General features: G+C 43.5%; 1 protein-coding gene across 1 annotated transcript in view; it reads right to left on the reverse strand.

Moving 5' to 3' along the window:
• CPM (carboxypeptidase M) overlaps nucleotides 1–18,871 on the reverse strand; it is a 92,773-nt gene extending 73,902 nt beyond the window's left edge. The window contains exons 1-2 of the mRNA XM_004602657.2: nucleotides 18,852–18,871; nucleotides 18,386–18,548 (exon numbers count right to left, since the gene is read on the reverse strand). Coding sequence (XP_004602714.1) covers nucleotides 18,386–18,545 — 160 coding nt within the window. The 5' untranslated portion in view covers nucleotides 18,546–18,548; nucleotides 18,852–18,871. The remainder of the gene's footprint in view (nucleotides 1–18,385; nucleotides 18,549–18,851) is intronic.
• Nucleotides 18,872–19,293: the final 422 nt, after the last annotated feature.

Consider the following 19,293-nt stretch of genomic DNA (forward strand, 5'->3'; position numbering starts at 1 on the left):
GACTGTTCTAGACCTGTGACTACAATGCCCCGGGCCCCCCCATCCACCCTCCCCCAGCCCCCAAGTGCCTGGAAAGAAGGTTCCAACCTTCTCTACAGGAGAACGGTCCAGGATTTGTGCTTTTTTCCCTGTGACCTTCCTCACAGGTTTGGGCAGACAATAGAAGCTCAGAATTTTTTACTGAATGAAGAAACAAATTACTAAAAGATAGACTTAAGTTAATGGCCAATTAATTGATCCGCTCCCAAGATATGAGTTTGGATCATCCATTTCTCCGTCTGTAATATCTGTTTGTTCAGTTTTTGATTTTTTTCTTTTTTCTGCCGAGGATCAAGTCCAAGTATGCTCTTCTCTGCCACTGACCTGCCATAGGCTTCCCCACTTGTCAGGGTTTGTTTGTTTGTTTGTTTGTTTGTTTGTGGTGGTGGTGGTGGTGGTAGTGGTGGTGGTGGTGGTGGTGGTGGTGGTGGTGGTGGTGGTGGTGGTAGTGGTCGTGGTAGTGGTGGTGGTGGTGGTGGTGGTGGTGGTGGTAGTGGTGGTGGTAGTGGTGGTGGTGGTGGTGGTGGTGGTGGTAGTGGTGGTTTGGGTCACTCCCAGCTGTGTTCAAGGATTATTCCTGACTGTGTGCTCAGGAGTGACTTCTGGTGGTGCCAGGATTGAACCACATCAGCTGCAAGCAAGGCTAGAGCTTTAGCTCCTATTCCCACTCTTGGACTGGAGTGATAGCACAGCGGGTAGGGCGTTTGCTTTTCATGCAGCCGACCCAGGTTTGATTCCTCTGTCCCGCTCGGAGAGCCTGGCAAGCTACCAAGAGTATCCTGTCTGAAAGGCAGAGCTGGGCAAGCTATCCATGGTGTATTTGGTATGCTAAAAACAGTAACAAGTCTCACAGTGGAGATGTTACTGGTGCCCGCTCGAGCAAATCAATGAGCAACGGGACGGCAGTGCTACCCACTCTCCAGCCTATAACTACTACTGTTTTTCCCTTTAAATTATAGTTTAGGTAACACGGCTACAATAGTGTTGACATTTACAGAACTGTCATATAAGTTACTGCATCCCACCAAAATGCCCAAGAAGGTCCACCACTGTCCCCATGCCACCTCTAGTCCTCTTCACTGTCCTCACCTCCCCTCACCACACAGGTTGGTCATCTCAGTTTTGTCATTCAAGGTTAGGGGTTTGTCACTGTTGGATATTGTCTATTCCTTACTTGTTTTCTCTATATTCCACAACAAATAAGATAAATGAGACCCTTTCTTTGGCCTTTGGCCTTCTCCCTCTGCAAATTTAACTTCTTTACCTCTTTATTCCTGTGCTAGCATGTGCTGCAGGCTTTATTACACTGTATTTGATAGTAAAATGTTTGTTGAATAAATGAAGTAAATCTCTTGGAAAAGAGAACTGAAAGAACCACACACTATGAAACATTATTTTCTTGGCTCTTAGTTTTTCTTTTTTCTTTCTTTTTTTTTTTTTTTGCTTTTTGGGTCACATCCAGCAATGCACAGGGGTAACTTGGGGCTCTGCACTCAGGAATCACCTCTGGCGGTGCTCAGGGGACCATATGGGATTCTGGGAATCGAACCCAGGTCAGCCACGTGCAAGGCAAACATCCTATCCGCTGTTCTATCACTCCAGCCCTCTTAGTTTTTCTTTACAGTGATACTCCATGTGGCTACCCTTGGCCTCATCTAGGGAAGCATTAACATGACCTGTAAGTTAACCTTGCTCTCTGCTTGTCTCTGATCACGGCAGTGATGGCAATGAAAACTAAACTCTGGAAAGACCTGCTAATTAGGATTAGTTAAGTAGCTACTTTGGATTCCTAAGGCAGTGGTTCGGGATGGACCAAGCTGAGAGCATTGTTCAAAGTAAATATGAAGAATCATGATGTGGGCCTGGACCTTTCCTGTAGCTGCACCTAACAGAGCACTAGACTGTCAAAATATGAGCTAGGTTCCCTCAGGGGAGATAGAATACAATGGGGCAGAACCATGTACTTGTTGGGTTGTCATAGAAGGAAAATCAGAGAATCTGTCCTGACCACATTCGCAATCCTACTGCTCCTGCACGGAATGTTTTGCTTAATAGTCAGCTTTTATACTGAATCATGAGCTCTTTCTGTTCACCAGTGAGTCCTGACCCCACCTCAGCGTCCCTGAATGCTTGTACTTCTTGTGGGTCACCACATTTTCTGTTCCTCCTACCTTGGTGCTGATTTTCTTCTCTTCTCCTTCGCTGGTTTCTATTTCTACCAGATTCTGAATGTGAAACTATTTGCCTAATGCTCTCATCTTGCCTTTATCTCTCTGTCTCTGTTTCTCTGTGTCTCTGTCTCTGTCTCTCAGGTCAGGGGCCCTTTAGGACTGTACTTTGCAATCCTCAGTTCACCGTGCAGTGCCAGGGAGGGTCCCTGTGCCTTGCCTGTACTGTATGTGCCCCTAACTCCTGAGTTTTTTTCTCCAGCTCCTAGACTTAAAAATTTTGCCCTGATCTCGACCCATTCCCTTTACAATCCATTATCTCAAGTATTATTGACTATTTAGAGATTTACTTAAAACAGAGCACTAATCCCTTTACTTCTCTTTATTTAAAACACAGCATTTTAATCCAAATCACTGGCGAGGAGGTTTGCCTGGATTCTTTTTTGGATTTTTGAGCCACACGCAGCAGGGCTCAGGATCACTCCTGGCTCTGTGCTCTTAGGTTGCACAGTCCTGGGGATGGAACCAGGCTCAGCCACATGCAGGGCGAGTACCCTATCCACTCTATAATATCGCTCCTGAATTGAAAAAAGAAAGTGCTAACCACATCTGCCTGTGCTCAGGACTTACTCCCGGTTCTATGGCTAGGGATCACTCACGGTGGGGCTCAGGGACCATGTGGGGTGCCGGGATTGAACCTGAGTTGGCCGTGTGTAAGGCAAGTGTCCTACCCACTGTACTATTGCTCTGACTCCTTTCCTGGATTCTTATAATTGGATTATTCTTTCTGCTTCTATACTTACCCCTTTCTAGCGAATTCTCTATTCAGCAATTTGTTCCCTCCCCCCAACCTACATCATATATCACTTTGCTTAAACCCATCATTCTAAGCATAGAGTTCAGCTCTCCCCAGATGAGGTGGCTTAGGTGGCACTCCATGAACCAGCCCTACCCACATCTGTAGCATCTGCTGACCCTACTCTCCCCTCCCAGGGGCCAGCTCTGTGTGCATCTTCCATTCTCAGAACACAGGAGAACCCACCGGCTTTGCAGCTGCTGCCCACCTCTACACTTGGAACAGGTGCACATGGTGAATTCTAAAAACACATCTTGCCCATTTAGGAGTATAAGATTGGGCTGGAGCGATAGTATATTGGGTAGGGCTTTTGCCTTGCATGTGGCCGACCCGGGGGGTTCAATTCCCAGTATCCCATATGGTCCCCTGAGCACCGCCAGGGGTAATTCCTGAGTGAAGAGCCAGGAGTGATCCTGTTTGGGGACCACACCCAGCAGTCTCAGGGCTTACTCCTGGCTTATGTGTTCAAGGATTACTCCTGGCAGGGTGGGGAGACCATCTGGGGAGCCAGGGATTGAATCTGGGTTGGCCATGTGCAAGACAAGCACCCTGTCCACTGTACTATCTCTCCAGCTCCTAGAAATATATGATCTCAAAGCCCCAAAAATGAAGAAACCCAACTAAATATTTCCTAAGGCTACAATGTGTCACTGTGTCATTTCTCAACTTATCTTTATTTCTTCATAAATATAAAATAGTCTACTGGTAACAAATAGCTAGACAAGCTGATATCTGTTAATCTACTATAGAAAGATTATTCATGATGTCACCAAGAAGAGACAAACTAAAGTCTTTATCTGAATATTAACTCCAGGTGCATCTGGTATTATGGTATAAGCAAATCTTTCTAATTAAAAAGTGATGGATGTAGTTCAGTGGTAGAGCACTTGGTTTGCATGTGTGAGGCCCCAAACTCATGCGTGCCAGGGCCTGGAAGGAGGGTGGGTAATGGGAAAGTTATAAAATTGTCTTATGAAAATGATCCTAAGCTCCCTACATATCTCCAGGTATCCATATTTTAATAAGGCCATTTAAATAGCCTTTAAATGAAAATCTGGGGGACCACCCCTGTGATCCTTTGCTTGCCTCTGTGAGTCCCACAGTTCAATGCCTGGGCTTGGGTTCTGTGGTCCTGCCTTAGTTCCTAGAGTCGATAAGGCTTCCAGGGCCACAGTCAGCAAACTTGGTGCAAGGCACATGCTCCATCCCTTTGAACAATTAACACCCTGGCCGGGAAATAATTTTAATGCAGGAGCTATCCTCAGTCAAGGATAAATTTTTTTTCTATTTTTTTTATTTTAAATTTTTTATTGAGTCACCATGTGGAAAGTTACAAAGTTTTCAGGTTTAAATCTCAGTTATACAATGCTCGAATACCCATCCCTTCACCAGTGCACATATTCCACCACCAAGAATCCCAGTATAGCTCCACCCTGCACCCCCACACCCCTAACCCCCCCCACACCCTTAGCCCCCCCACCCTTAGCCCCCACCCCCCGCCTGTGTAACTAATAAATTTCACTTTACTTTCACTTTGATTGCATTCAATATTTCAACAAAACTCACTATTATTGTTTGGAGAGTCTCTCCCCTAAAGTCAGACCTGCTGAAAAGGAAGCCTTAGATAATTTGTTTTCCATTGCTGAGGATGAAGAGGTATGAGGTCGAGTGACCACACTTAGCGGAGTCAAGGATAAATTTTAAAATTAAAATTTAAATTAAAATATTAAAATTTAATAGAGTATGCTGTTGTGATTATAAGAAATGTATATGTCGCCTCTGTCCCCCATTTCTGACTCAGACAGAGCTCAGCAAAACCCTGAAACTTCCTAAGGATCATGAAGTCTTTTGTTATGTTAAGAAGAAGGTGACTTTGGGTCCCAGGGAGGAAGGCGTCTGTGGCCAGGACCAACCTGGTGATCAAAAGGGTTGGGACTTTCAGCCCACCCTCCCTCTGGAAAAGGGAGAGGTGCTGGAGGTTAAGTCTCTCACCAATGGCCAGTGAGTCAATCTATCACCCCTAGCAGGAAGGCTCCATAAAGCCCCAGCAGGATGGGGCGTGGGGAGTGTGCTGGTTTATGAGCACACGTTGGGGCTGAGAAAGGTCCTCCCCAAGTGCTCTCCTCCTCATCTCCACACCTCCAACTATTTCTTCTTTAAAATGTTTATTTCACTTTTATTGAGGTAAGATTTATTTGCAAGAATAAATTTTAAAAGATGAGGGAAAAATCTCAAAATATTTCATGTTTAGTTTACTTTTTTGGTTTGGGGCCACAGTCAGTGATAATCCTGACTCTGCCCAGGGAACCATAGACCATATTGGGGATTGAATTAGGGTCACAGATGAAGCAACGGCATACAAGGCAAGTCCCTTACCTCCTGTCCCATCTCTCCAGCTCTTCCTTTTAGTTAGTTAGTTAGTTAGTTAGTTAGTTAGTTAGTTAGTTAGTTAGTTTTTGCTTTTGGGGCACACCCAGTGATGCTCAGGAGTTATTCCTGGCTCTGTACTCAGGAATTACTCCTGGGGGTGGTTGGGGGACCATATGGGATGCTGGGAATTGAACCCGAGTCAGCAACTTACAAGGCAAACATCCTACCCACTGTGCTATTGCTCCGGCCCTCTTCCTTTGATTTTTTTAACAAGACTGTAAATATTTATGTTTTAGCTACATATGTGTGTGACTATATCATGACCATATCATGACATTTATGTGACTATATCATGCCCATCACCACTAAACTAGCACTCCTTGAAGTAGAAAGCAACTTTGGGAGACAGACACCTTTTCCTGTGAAATTGGAAGCTATTTCTAGGCAGACAGAGTCAGATGAGCTAAATTGAATGAATTCTTGCTGGTGTCCAAGAATTGCTCATTGGTGTGGAGAAGCTTCTATACACACCCATATTGCAAATGGTTTTCAAGAGCCCCTAAAAATTAAAATCAACGTACCTTCAGGAATGTATTTACGTATGCATTTCCAAAATGTATATCTTTTTTTAAAATTAACTAAGAATTTAGATTCAAGAATTTAGTGGCCAGCATCTGAAATCTATATAACATTCCTGAGGATGGAAGGGAGAAATCGCATAAAATAGAAGGATTTCAAACCCGTTTCATTCTTTTTCATGGAAGGGGGAAGGTTTTGTCACATGATCCTTTTATTTCTCTTCATAAATTCTCTAAGTGGGAGCTTGAATTATTTCTGCACTGTTCAAACAAGACTAAATACTTGCTCAAACTTTCCTTAGTGGAATGTACAAATATCTTCTATATTTACTCTTTCTCCTCCTAATACATATTTGGTTTCTGCTTGGGGGGCCAAAAGCAGAGGCCCAGAACTACATTCAACTTATCAGTGAAGAATTCAATTGTGCTCTTTACAACACAAAAGACGCCAATGTCCTAGTACACTCCAGCGACTTATCTTGAGCGGTGCCACTTCTCAGCCCTAATTCCACAGCTCCAAGGTTTCATATTACTTACCATAAAACTGTCTTCTCAAAGACCAGTTATATGGCAAGAAAAAAACTAACTGCCTTGAGATTAGAGTACTTACTACAGGATATATGTAACTACCTGAAGTTAATACATAGTTACATAGTTATTTATATGCAACAAAAATAAACATCTTTTAAACTTCTACAAGAATATACTATAGACCAACACTTTTCAAGGGGTGTGTGGGAGTACAATAACTCCCTATGAACTCCCAGGATATTCCAAGTGTGGGTGGGCAAAGGTGGAAAGCTTTGTTTGTTTGGGCCACACTAGGTGATGCTCAGGGGTTACTCCTGGCCCTGCACTCAGGGATCATTCTGGTAGGGCTCAGGCGACTATCCAGGGTTCCTGGGATTGAACCAAGGTTGGTCACATGCAAGACAAGTACCTTACCTGTAAAAGTGAGAATCTTGTAAAGGAAGGGGTCATTAGACTGGGGGACAGGGGAAGGAAACAAGGTCTGAAGGGGACTATGGTTGAGAAAAGGAGGAGACAATACTATATTAAAGCACATTTACATGGAGATGCTTCATTTACTATGCACAGAAAGGCCCTCTGGTTTCTTTCAACATGCCTGTTGCCTGTAATATGCCCATGCTAGGGTTTAGGATCTGGAGGCAAGCCTGATCCCTCCCCTCCAGGAGCTCAGGAAGCACCAGGAGGGCTAGCTCCGCCTGGGAGACCGTAACAAGGCTATAGTTCCAATAGCATTTGGAACCAAAGCTTCAGTTAACTGAGTAAGTCATCAAATGATTTCTCACATTCATTCTTGCTCTAAATATGGGAAATTGTGCGACCTTTCACTTGGCTGCGCTCATCATACATACATTGACAGAATACACACATTGACATACACACATTGACAGAGAGGAATCTTCGTTATGTTTGGGGGAGTTTGTCGGATCTTGTGACTTTGGTTGTGTTTCCTAAGGGTGGCTCTAGTTTCTTCAGGGAGATCAGATTCCTGGGCATGTTGCTAATGGAATGCTTTTTAAGCAAATAGAGGGGTTAATCAGTGGGCTTCTTCTGCTGAACTCCACGACAGAGTAAATCCTTCCAATATGTAAAATGCTGTTGTTAATGCCTTTATAATTCACACGATGGTGGCTATCTTCAGCTCTGGATAAGTTCAGGGTAAGTCTGGAGACTGTTTGAAGGCAACTTGTTTGAAGTTGGCACATTTTTCTGACACTAAGCTTTTTAATCGTGTTCAATGAAGTTATGTATGCAAAGGGTCACAGACCAGACCTTCCAACCTCTCAGCAAACGATTATACTGATACTGAACTGCTAAAAGCTGAAAAGAACACCAGTTGTTTTAAATCAGTAGATAGGAAGATCCGGCTTAATCTCCCTCTCCTAACCCAGATGCATATTGGCATTTATTATAATCTCGTAAATTCTTTTTTTGCATCGAGATTCTGTCTACTTTATTTCTTCCTTTTATTTTTAGAGAAAAGAACAGATACCAGCAATCATTCCCTTAACTCTAAATACCACTGTCACCATACCATGACTTCTCCACATATGTATTGATTAGGAACAAAAACCAGTGCCAGAATGATAAAATAGCAGGTAGGGTGCTTGCTGCTGACTGGGTTCGATCCCTGGCATCCCATATGGTTCCCTGAGCACCACCAGGAATGATTCCTGAGTGCAGAGCCAGGAGTAACCCCCCAACATTGCTGCGTGTGCTCCCCACTCTGCCCCCCTCAAAGGAACAGAAATCAATAGCCTTTCAGATGTTGGTTACATAAAACTGAAGTGGTTTTTTTTATGGATTTTGGTCCACACTTAGCTGTGCGCAGGGTTTACTCCTGCCTCTGCAACTAGGGATCACTCCTGGTGGGCTCAGGAGACCAAATGGGTGCTAGGAGTTGAACCTGGGCTGACCATGTGCAAGGCAAGCGCCCGACTTGCTGTACTGCTTCTCTGACCTACAGTAGGTTTTTATCAGCTAAAGCCAGGTCTGGTTTTAGATCTAGAATCTCAACTAGTTAATGATCACTGTATCACTGTCATACCATTGCTCATCGATTTGCTCAAGCGGGCACCAGTGACATCTCCATTTTGAGACTTATTGTTATTGTTTTGGGCACATATTTTAGTGATTTTAAACAGTCCTTTATTCTGTTGGCAAAAGAAAATCAGAGAAAACCAAATGTACACAAGTAATTTAAAAAGAATAATGTGATAGTTAACTGTATATCAAGGAAAGGAAAGTAACTTGAAATGTGACAACAGATTTAAAATCTTTTTTTGTTTGTTTTGTTTTGAGACAACATCTGGCTCTGCTCAGGGCTTACTCTTGGCTCTGCACTCAGGGCTCACTCCTGGTGAAGCTTGGGGAACAAACATGGTGTCAGGGATTGAACCCAGGTAAGCTGCATGCAAGGCAAGTATAGCTTCCATGCAAGAAATAGCTGCTGTGCTTCTCTAGCGCCAAGATATTTAAAGTCTTGAGCAAGAGTAACCATAATGAAAAAGTCAGATGTTTCTATCTCTATTTTAGATCATCATGAAAGTGTCTATTGCAAATGCAGTCTGGAGTTAGGGCTGTGTATGTGAATTATCTCTCAACCAAGCTCAGGGAATACAATATATAATTTCTTCCGAATTTATCAATTGTAACAAGACCATACTGTATATATTAAAACTGTGGGGAACATAGTTTTTGTATATAAAAAGAGACTGTTTTTAGACTAAAGACAACTGTTAGGTCAGTCGTTCACTAACAGAGCGTACTGAAAAATATGGGGAGGTCAATGTTTCATCCCTATTCTGCGCACTGCTGACAAGATCAGGAAAGCCCCCTCGAAAGTCTCAGAAGTTATGACCTAAATCTTCTCATTCTTTTCCAGAATGCCCCCTAGGGGGCAGTATAGGTCCTAATGAGAACCACAGTCCTCAACTCTCAGGAGAGCTGAGTGGGTGGACATCCCCTAAGAGGGCCAACCAGCTTCCCTTTATCGTCATAATCAAAGAGAAAATGCAACTCTAACCTAAAGATGGAATTCAGATAATTCAGACGGCTTTGGCTAGAATTGTGATTATGAAAGCATTCTGTAGAAAATCACGGGCTGGAGCGATTGTACAGTGTGTTGGCTTTTTGCTTTGCACACGGTGGACTGGGGTTCAATCTCTGGCACCCCATATGGCCCCTCAAGCACCGCTAGGAGTAATTTATAAGTCCTTTATTCCTTTTCTATTCTTTTTTTTTGGGGGGGTCACACTCAGAGATGCTCAGGGGTTACTCCTGGCTCTGCACTAAGGAATTATTCCCAGCAGCAGTGCTCAGAGGACCATATGGGATGCTAGGAATCGAACCCGGGTCGGCCGCGTGCAAGGCAAATGCCCTACCTGCTGTGCTATTGCTCCAGCACCCCTTTATTCCTTAAGATAAAAAAAGGGAGTTCAGAGCCAGGAGTAATCCCTGAGCATCGCTGGGTGTGACCCAAAAAGTAAAAAAAATACATTAAAAAAAATCAAATCACTGTACATCACACAAAGAACACTTAATAAAGACCTTTTCTTGAATGACAGAAAATGCTTGTTAACCTTTTCAAAATTACAAGGTTGGGGTGAGGGTGGGAGGCACAGGTATGATGAAGGGGAGCAAGGAACAAGAACAGAAGAAAACAGCTTTCTCTATAGCACAGAGGTTTAAGGGTTTAGTATTTGACATAAGACAGACTTAAGAGATACAATCCCTAGCTATGGACAATTCCTTTCATCTCAAATCTGCATATGTAAATTTTGGGATAATAATAACATTCTATTATTATACTAATTAAGTTAAATATGCACGTAAAGGGCCAAGTCAATAGAAAAATTCACTGATGCTTGCTGTCATGATATTAAAGGGGCTGGGATATGGTTCAATTGGTAGAGGTTTGTAATTATATTCTAGGCACCAAAAACCTTCCACTCCCAGCCCCAGCACTGCTGGGTGTGACCCTTATTTGTAAATAATGATTCAAAGTCTACCTGCTCCTACTATATTCTTTAGATATATTTAAGATTTGGAATAAAAATTGCTACCAGATACAGGAAACAATAACTATGAAACTTGGTTATTTTGTAGCAATTTCTCTAAAAATATACTTCAAATATAGAGGGAATATAGTTTCCTTAAGATGAAAAATAAAAGAGTGTCTTTAAGAAATGGTTATAAGACCAATAAAAGGACTTTCAGAAAAGGACTGCATTTTGAGTTAAAGGAGGAGAATGGCTTGCCAAACCAATATAAATAACAAACGTGTGTATTGCAGTTAAAATTCCTTTAGTGGTTATTTTACTATTTAGTCCTCAATAGACTAATATTTGTATGCTGGAGAACATATGTGTATATATATTTTTGGTTTCGGGGCCACATACAGCTATGCTCTTGCCTTACTCCTGACTCTGTGCTCAGGGATCACTCCTGGCTGGGGCGGGCGGAGAGGAGAGTGGGAATGGGTGTATGCAGGGTGTCCAGGACTGAAGCGTGGTTGTCAGCATGCACGGCAAGTGGCCTACCCACTGTATCATAGTGTCAACCCCTGAGAGTATCTTTATATAGGATTTCAAGCAAACTGGCTGAATGACCTCACTTAAGAAATAAATAGTGGGTGGGGCTGGAGTGATAGCACAGCAGGTAGGGCGTTTGCCTTGCACTCTGCTGACCCAGGTTCAATTCCCAGCATCCCATATGTTCCTTGAGCACCACCAGGAGTAATTCCTGAGTGCAGAGCCAGGAGTAACCCCTGTGCATCGCAGGGTGTGACCCCCAAAAAGTACACACATACAAAAAAGAAAGAAACAGTAGGGGAAAAAAATTAACTGTGTGGGCCACTGTAAAAAATTAACAGTGGGTAGGGTGCTTGCCTGGCACATGACTGACTCGGGTTTGATACCCAGCACCTCATATGGTCCCTGAGCACTGCCAGGGGTAATCCCTGAGTGCGGCCAGGAGTAAGCACTGAACACAGCAGTGTGTGGCCCCAAAACAAAAAAACATCAAAGAGCAAGAAAGAAATGAACAGTATGACAGAAAAGTAAATGCTGTGGCAAAATTTTATATACAATGTTCTTTTCCAAGGGCACATTAGCCAGAAAGCTTCTCAAGCAAGGCAGTAAACAATGAGGGATCTGTGTGTGTAAACACAATGCATACATCTTTGGGGCAGAATTCTAAGATTTCTTTGCATATGAAATGGTATGAAAACATAGCACTGCCGTATGAACATTAGTAGAAGAATTTAATATAGACCTGTTAGATGAATATGTAAAAGAAAAAGTTCTTGGGGAAAGAAACCATGAAAATTAAAAATTTAAAATTTTTAATTTTTTTAATGTTAATTTCATGTTAATTTTAAACATGAAAATTAAAAATTTCATATTTTTTAATGAAAATATAACTTTAAATATAAATATAAAGTCACTGTCACTGTCATCCCGTTGCTCATCGATTTGTTTGAGCGGGCACAGTAACGTCTCTCATTGTGAGACTTATTGTCTTTGGCATATCAAATAAGCCACGGGTAGCTTGCCAGGTCTGCCGTGTGGGCTAGACACTCTTGGTAGCTTGCCGGGTTCTCCGAGAGGGGCAGAGGAATCGAACACGGGTCAGCCGCGTGAAAGGCGAATGCCCTACCGCTGTGCTATTGCTCCGGCCCAAATAAAAAGTATATAAATATAAAGTATTTAAATATAACTGAAAAATAGAAACAACAATAACCTTTATTATTGCTATTTATTACCACTACAAGAAAACTACATAGGATCTCTCCTCAGCAATTTTTAAAGTATATAATACAGAACTGTTAATATAGCTACTACACTATACAGTGTAGCGCTTTAGGACATATCCAATTCTGTATAATTGAGTCTTTGTACCCATTGGCATAAACTTCAGTCATTTTCAGACCACAAGTGTCAGTATTGATTTATGAAGAAAATATGTTTTTGAAGAATTGTCTCTTTTACTTCAGCGTACATTTCTGGTGAGATAAATGAAACCTGTCTTTTTGGAAGGCAATTTGGTTACTTGTGGCTCATATGTAAAAGTGCTTAACACCCACTAATATCCTATTTTGAAATGTATTTCTAATTGAGTAACATATCTCAAATAGCATCTTTTACATAGCCCTTTTCACGTGCCAGGAATTGATATAACAACCCAAGTTACACAGTGGACCTAGAATCTGAACTTTGCCAAGTAGTTTCGAAAGTCCATGTTCTCAGAGGTTTCCCTGCCTTAACTATGAAGGTGTTCATTACTACACTATTTCTAAGAGGAAACATTTAGAAATAAACTAAAAATTCATCATTGGGGTGCCAAATCAAGAACAGTATAACTATTATTAAGATACAAAGCAAGCATTAAAAACCAAGTTTTAGCAATAACATCTACATGTGAACAAGACGTGTATATGTGTGTGTATGTCTGTTTACGTATGTGTGTGTATAAAGAGAGAGAGCAAGAGAACACAAAGCAATACATATGGTAATTCCAAAAAAAATTTTCCCTTTGCTAAGATTTTAATTGTTTTCTTGGTACCTTCCAAATCTTCTAAATTTTTCTGAATAAACTTGAATACCTTTTGTACTTAGTAAAAATAAATAATAACAAATCTTACTCTAGATTAGTGGGCTAGAGCGATAGCACAGTGGGTAAGGCGTTTGCCTTGCACGCAGTCAACTGGGGTTCGATTCCTTCGCCCCTCTTGGAAAGTCCGGCAAGCTACTAAGAGTATCCTGCCCGTATGGCAGAGCCTGGCAAGCTACCTGTGGCGTATTCAATATGCCAAACACAGTACCAACAAGTCTCACAATGGAGACATTACTGGTGCCTGCTCGAGCAAATCGATGAGCAACAGGACGACAGTGATAGTGACAGTGACTCTAGATTAGCATAGCTTAATCAGAATATAAAGCAAACCATATTAAGTAGATAGTCTAGCAATTGTAGCCATAAAAATCAAGAGGTAAAATTAATTTTGAAGTATGTTGTTCTTGCCACTCAAGATCATGCTGCCAGGATTGTGTCCAGCAATCCTGGGACACAGGAAATTTCAACTAATGACCATATACATGCGAGGTCTCAAAGCAGGGGCTTTAAGTCATAAAACTATTCCTCCAAGCCCTTACATATTAACTTAATCTATTTAATCTATTAATTGAAATAATATGATTTTAACATGGAACTAATAGCAAAATATGTTCATGGAATATTTCGCTCTCAAAGGAACTGAGACTTCAAAAGCAACTTTTGGCACATCCCAATGTGGTCAAGTCACATTTCAATGGCTCAGTAGCATAGTGCCTGCTGGCTAATATGTTGTTCCAGGGAGAAATGCAGACTCACACCAAAACTGCCTTCTGACTCTTGTCAGCTATATGATCTAGAGCAAGTTAATGAACTGCCCCATGTCTCATTTGACTTGTTCTGAAAAAGAAAGCAAAGCCTCCTTTGAGTTGAAATGGAAATGATATATAAAACCAGAGAAAGGACTGGATAAGAGATTTTTATTATTTATGGCTTTCCTATTGTTATTTTCCTTATCCAGGTAAAAGATTAGACTTAGCAGGAGGCAAGATAAGGTTTTTTTCAAGGGGCTGGGAGCTTTCCAAGCAATATTCAAGGGGTCAGGCTGCTTGTCCCAGTGACATGCGGCCAAGCCACTGTCCAGTTCGATGCTTGGGCCAGTGAAGCTGGAGGCCATAAGAATCATACCAGCAGAACAAGGTGGTGGGGGTGTGGGAGATGGTGATCACGTGTTGCCGCAGATTAAACTTGGGACACTGAACATGCAAAGTACGCACTCCAGCACTTGGAGCTCTCTCCCCGCTCAAGCTAAGATTCTTTTTTTTTTTTTTTGGTTTTGGGTCACACCTGGCGATGCACAGGGGTTACTCCTGGCTCTTCACTCAGGAATTACCCCTGGCGGTGCTCAGGGGACCATATGGGATGCTGGGATTCGAACCCGGGTCGGCTGTGTGCAAGGCAAACGCCCTACCCGCTGTGCTATCGCTCCAGCCCCTCAAGCTAAGATTCTTTTTTTTTAAATTAATTAATTGCTTTTTGAGTTAACCCCAGGCACAGGGGTTACTCCTGGCTCTGCACTCAGGAATTACTCCTGACGGTGCTCAGGGGACCATATGGGATGCTGGGAATCGAACCTGGGTCGGCCGTGTGCAAGGCAAACGCCCTACCCGCTGTGCCATCACTCCAGCCCCTAAGATTCTTAAGAGGGCCAAAGAATTAGCACAATGGGTAGGGTCCTTATTTACCTTGCGTGTGCCTGACCTAGGTTCGAACCTGGCGCTGGTATAGTCCCCAAAGTTAGGCCAGGAGTGAGTCCTAAACATAGCTGGATGTGGTCCCCTCAAAAATATAATTCTATAAGATTCCCCCAAATAAGATTTTTAAAACAAAGATAGTAAGACATCTTATCTTAAATGACTGTGAAACTAATTTTGGGGGGTAGAGTGGCACTATGGAGAGCGAGCAAGGGTCATTCACAATAAAAATATTTGTTTTTTTAAAGGAAGTTACTTGATGCCAAAGATTGAGTGACACACATATTTGCTTATTTACAAGGATATTGTAAGGCATCTGTATCACTCAGCAAATATTCAATCCGAGCAAACAGATATATATTACTAATGATATGTGAGGCAACCTGTTGACCAAGAGGCTTAGGCACTCCCTGAACTAAATGGAAGGATAAATGAATGAACCCATGAATGACAGACATTTTCTGATTTTTCTCAATGCACTTCTCAGTTCTCTTTTGTCGCTTCTCTTGCTTCCCTGTGATTTTCTTTACCGTGTCCTTAGGGAATGGGGTTTCCTCCAAAAGGCTGAGTTGTAGTACAGGGAGTCTACTTGGCTGACTCTAGGGGAAGGATACACAAGTGTGTGCTCAACTTTGGTGCAGGTTTCGGGTGTTTCAAAATTAAAAAAAAATAAATGGAAATAAATAAATAAGAGAGTAATTATGATGACACATGTCAATGGTTTATAGCATCACTGTTTAAACCAGAGATCATCAGAATCTATACAGATGCCAGAAAACGTAACTTTTATTTTATTTTATTTTATTTTGACTTCTGGGCTACACCCAGTAGTGGTCAGGGAACATTCCTGCCAGGGTTCAGGGGACTATATGCAGTGCTAGGATTCAAATCCAGGTTGGTTGCATGCAAGGCAAGCACCTTACCTACTATACTATGTCTCCAGCTCCAAGATGAATTTTCTAAGAATAAAAAGTGAAATTTAACATAGAAAAATCATCAATTCAGAGAGTGAAATATTTGATAGCAACCATGCACATCTGCAAATCTTGTCAGCTCATGGGCATAGGGAATAAAATGATATGAATTGGGGATAAAAGTAGAATAGAATCCATGATTGTAGCAATGAAATACATATTATATGATTTATAGAAAGTAAACATGCAATTGGCTAGGTAGGAGCATTACTTTGTTTCCTAGATAATGTGCCTATGTTTACAGTTCAAGAAAGAGAAGAAAATGAAATAGTTTATACAGTAACTATTTATTAACCAAAGTTATCTTATGCCTCTGTGGACAGGAAGACCAGGGGAACTTTTTCACCTATCAGAAACTGTTCACAAGGAACACCAACCTCCCACACTCACACTAACGGCAGTCACACATTAGAGCGGATTCCCTGCTGCTCGCACGGGGTTAATCTCCCACTCGGAGATCTCCCGAAAGGAAGATCTGGGATATTTTTTCCCACTTTTTGGGTCACACCTGGCAATGCTCAGGGGTTACTTCTGGCTCTGCACTCAGGAATCACTCCTGGCAGTGCTTGGGGGACCAAATGGGATGCTGGGAATCGAACCCGGTTCACAAGGCAAAATTGAACCTGTGTGCAAGGCAAACGCCCTACCCACTGTGCTATTGCTCCAGCCTCCCCTGGGATTTTTCTTAATCCAATTACTTATTTAGAACACATTCAACACAAGCACTGCTAATGTCAGACTGTACTTTTTCTTTAAAAGTCTTCTGGTGATGCTCAGGAATCACTCTTGGCTGTGGCCGGTGCTGGGTGCAGGGGATCCTCTGCTGTACTGGGGATAGACATGGGGTTGGCTATGTGCAAGGCAAGCACCTTAATCCCTATACTATCTTTTGGGTCCCATCCAATCTTAGCCCTTTAATTACCACAGAGTGCATACAAAGTTAAATGATAAAAAGAACCTGCCTACTCCACTTGTTACTATCGGTATACAAGATAGATTAAAAAAAGCTTCACTTTAAGAAGGAGCGCCCAATTTTCTTTGGCAAACACTTTGTGCCCAAAAGCATAAGAACCTAGCAAATCCTTTCTTACTTGAGATTAACAACATCCTCATCGTCTTCTGGCTTAAATGATGATGGAGCAATAACGCAGGCTCGTTGTGTTCTACCTCTCATTTATTAATATAATTGGTGTTTTCAGATCTTTTAAAATTGCTCTTTTCTAGCCTTAGGGAAAACTGATTTCAAAATGTTGAATACATATGCTGATTCAAAGTTTGATTTCTCACACATCCAGCCTCATAATTTGGGTTACAGAGTAATATAGGCACTGACTATTTGGCAATGTTGTTTAAAAACAAAGGCACTGCTAACCACAGCCCTCCACATGGCATTGACATAAGGCAATTGATGCAATACTTCTTTAATACAAAAATTATGACCTTAATCTTTTTTGGAAAGTGATTAAGGATAAGGCAATTAAAAGACTTCCAGTTTGACTCGAAAACTCACAGCTAAAATCCAGGTAAGAGTCTGAACACACCTTAGAAAGAGCTGAAGTTCCAGTTACATAAACTTGGCAAAACTTTTGACTTAACCACTGTCTTCTGGTCATCTGTTTTCGGGAACCAGTGTTACAAAAGACAGTTAAGAAACAATATTTGTAGGGCTGAAGAGATAGTACAATGGGCAGGGCACTTGTCTGCAAAAACCCACAATCAATCCCTGGCATCCCGTACGGTCTCCTGAGAACCACTGGTGTGGTCCCCCCAAAAAGACACAAAACAACCCCCCCAAAAAAGGGGAAAAGAAATAAAATTTGATACAATTACTTGCCTTGTTCCAGAAATGCCTTGAAGGGGAAGGATCTGAATTCTAATCCTATTATAAATTCACTATGTGAGTGATATTGGACAAAATAGTTAATTTTCTTATGATTCAAATTTCCATTTATAGAAATAATAATTCTTTAAAGTATACAGTTAAATGTTTACACTAAACATATAGTACCTAAACTAAAACATAAAGCAATTAAAGATAAACATGAGACTCCCTGGAGTACCCATCACCAATCACTGTCATTTAAAAGTACATATAATCTACGACTGAGATACACTTTTGCATAGCTTTAAGTCATAGGGATTATCCTACAGATTTCTCACCAATAGAACTACACCAGTTTAGCTTAAAAGAAACGTGGAGATGATAGACATTGAGTCTCAACCACATTAAAAGAAGTCAAGAAAAAGGAAAACCTGAGGCAGGTAAGAATTTCACTTAGGAAAGGAAGTAAAACACAACGTGCACAATAAATGATGACAATCGATGTCTTAACCGGCAAAGCCTCGAGCACCTCGTACTCAGTGACACGGAATGACGGTGGAGATGGATCTTCCTTCTACTCCCCAGTCAAGGTACCACGGACAAGAGAAGCAGGACGCAACCCACACAGTTGGAGCCCCCCACCCAGCTCCGAGTAACCGCCCCCCGGGGGGAGACAACAAGCCAAGGCATATCTCATTAGATATGACCGCGGGGGGTGGGACGTGCACGCGACAGAGACCCTACCTTCCACTGACTTCCCGATACTGTGTAAGTGAGTGATCGAACCGTAGTCCCGGGCAACCGACTTCAGGAACGCTTCCATCTCTTGCTGGTGGTGGTAGCCGAAATCCAGCGCCGCCGCCAAGGGCAGCAGCAGTCCCAGCCAGAGGCGCGCCAAGTCCATGTTCTAGAAATGAATAAAGATTATTATTTATCTTCATCGAGGGGACACCAGACGAACGGAGACGTTAAGTTCCTAGCCCGGACTCGGCGCTCCAGCCCCGGGTCTCCGGCCACCAGCGCCCCTAGCTCGCCGGGGAGGTCAAACTTGGGAGCAACACCTAGGCGGGTGGGTGCGCCCGAGCCCGGGCGGCCGGAGGTGTCCCCGTCCCGCGCCCGCTCCTCCCGCTCCTCCTCCCGGCGTCTCCGTCGGCCGCCGCCGCACGACAGCTGCAGCAGCTGCGAGGGCCCCGTGCGCCCCGGACCTCACCCCTGCCCCGGCGCGCACCTCTGCCGGCCAGCCCGCGGCCGTCGCGGCGCGTCATTATAACCAGGCGGGGGTGGGGGGCGGGGGGGGTACGGCCGGGCCCCGCCCCGGCGCCTGACTGACGTCCCGCCGGCCCACTCAGGCGCCGCGCCGGTCCTCGCTGGACCCTACTGGGGCCCGCGTCCCGCGCGTCGCCGCCGCCTTCGCACCTGAGCTGGCGGGCTCCTGCGGGGCGCGCGGGGCGCGCGGGGCGCCCGGCAGGTGGGGGTGGGGGCGGCGCTCGCCGGCGGCCGGGGGCTTGTGCTGGACCCGCGTCGAGGCGCTCCGCAGAGGGGGCGCGCGGGCCACGCGGGTCTCCGCGAGGCGGCCGGACAGCGCGTCCCCGCAGGCACCCGGAGCCGCCGAGCGCTCAGCCCCGGGGGGGACGACCGGGCTCCGGCCACCG

This window comes from Sorex araneus, chromosome 10 (assembly GCF_027595985.1).
Source record: "Sorex araneus isolate mSorAra2 chromosome 10, mSorAra2.pri, whole genome shotgun sequence".
NCBI classification, from domain to species: domain Eukaryota; kingdom Metazoa; phylum Chordata; class Mammalia; order Eulipotyphla; family Soricidae; genus Sorex; species Sorex araneus.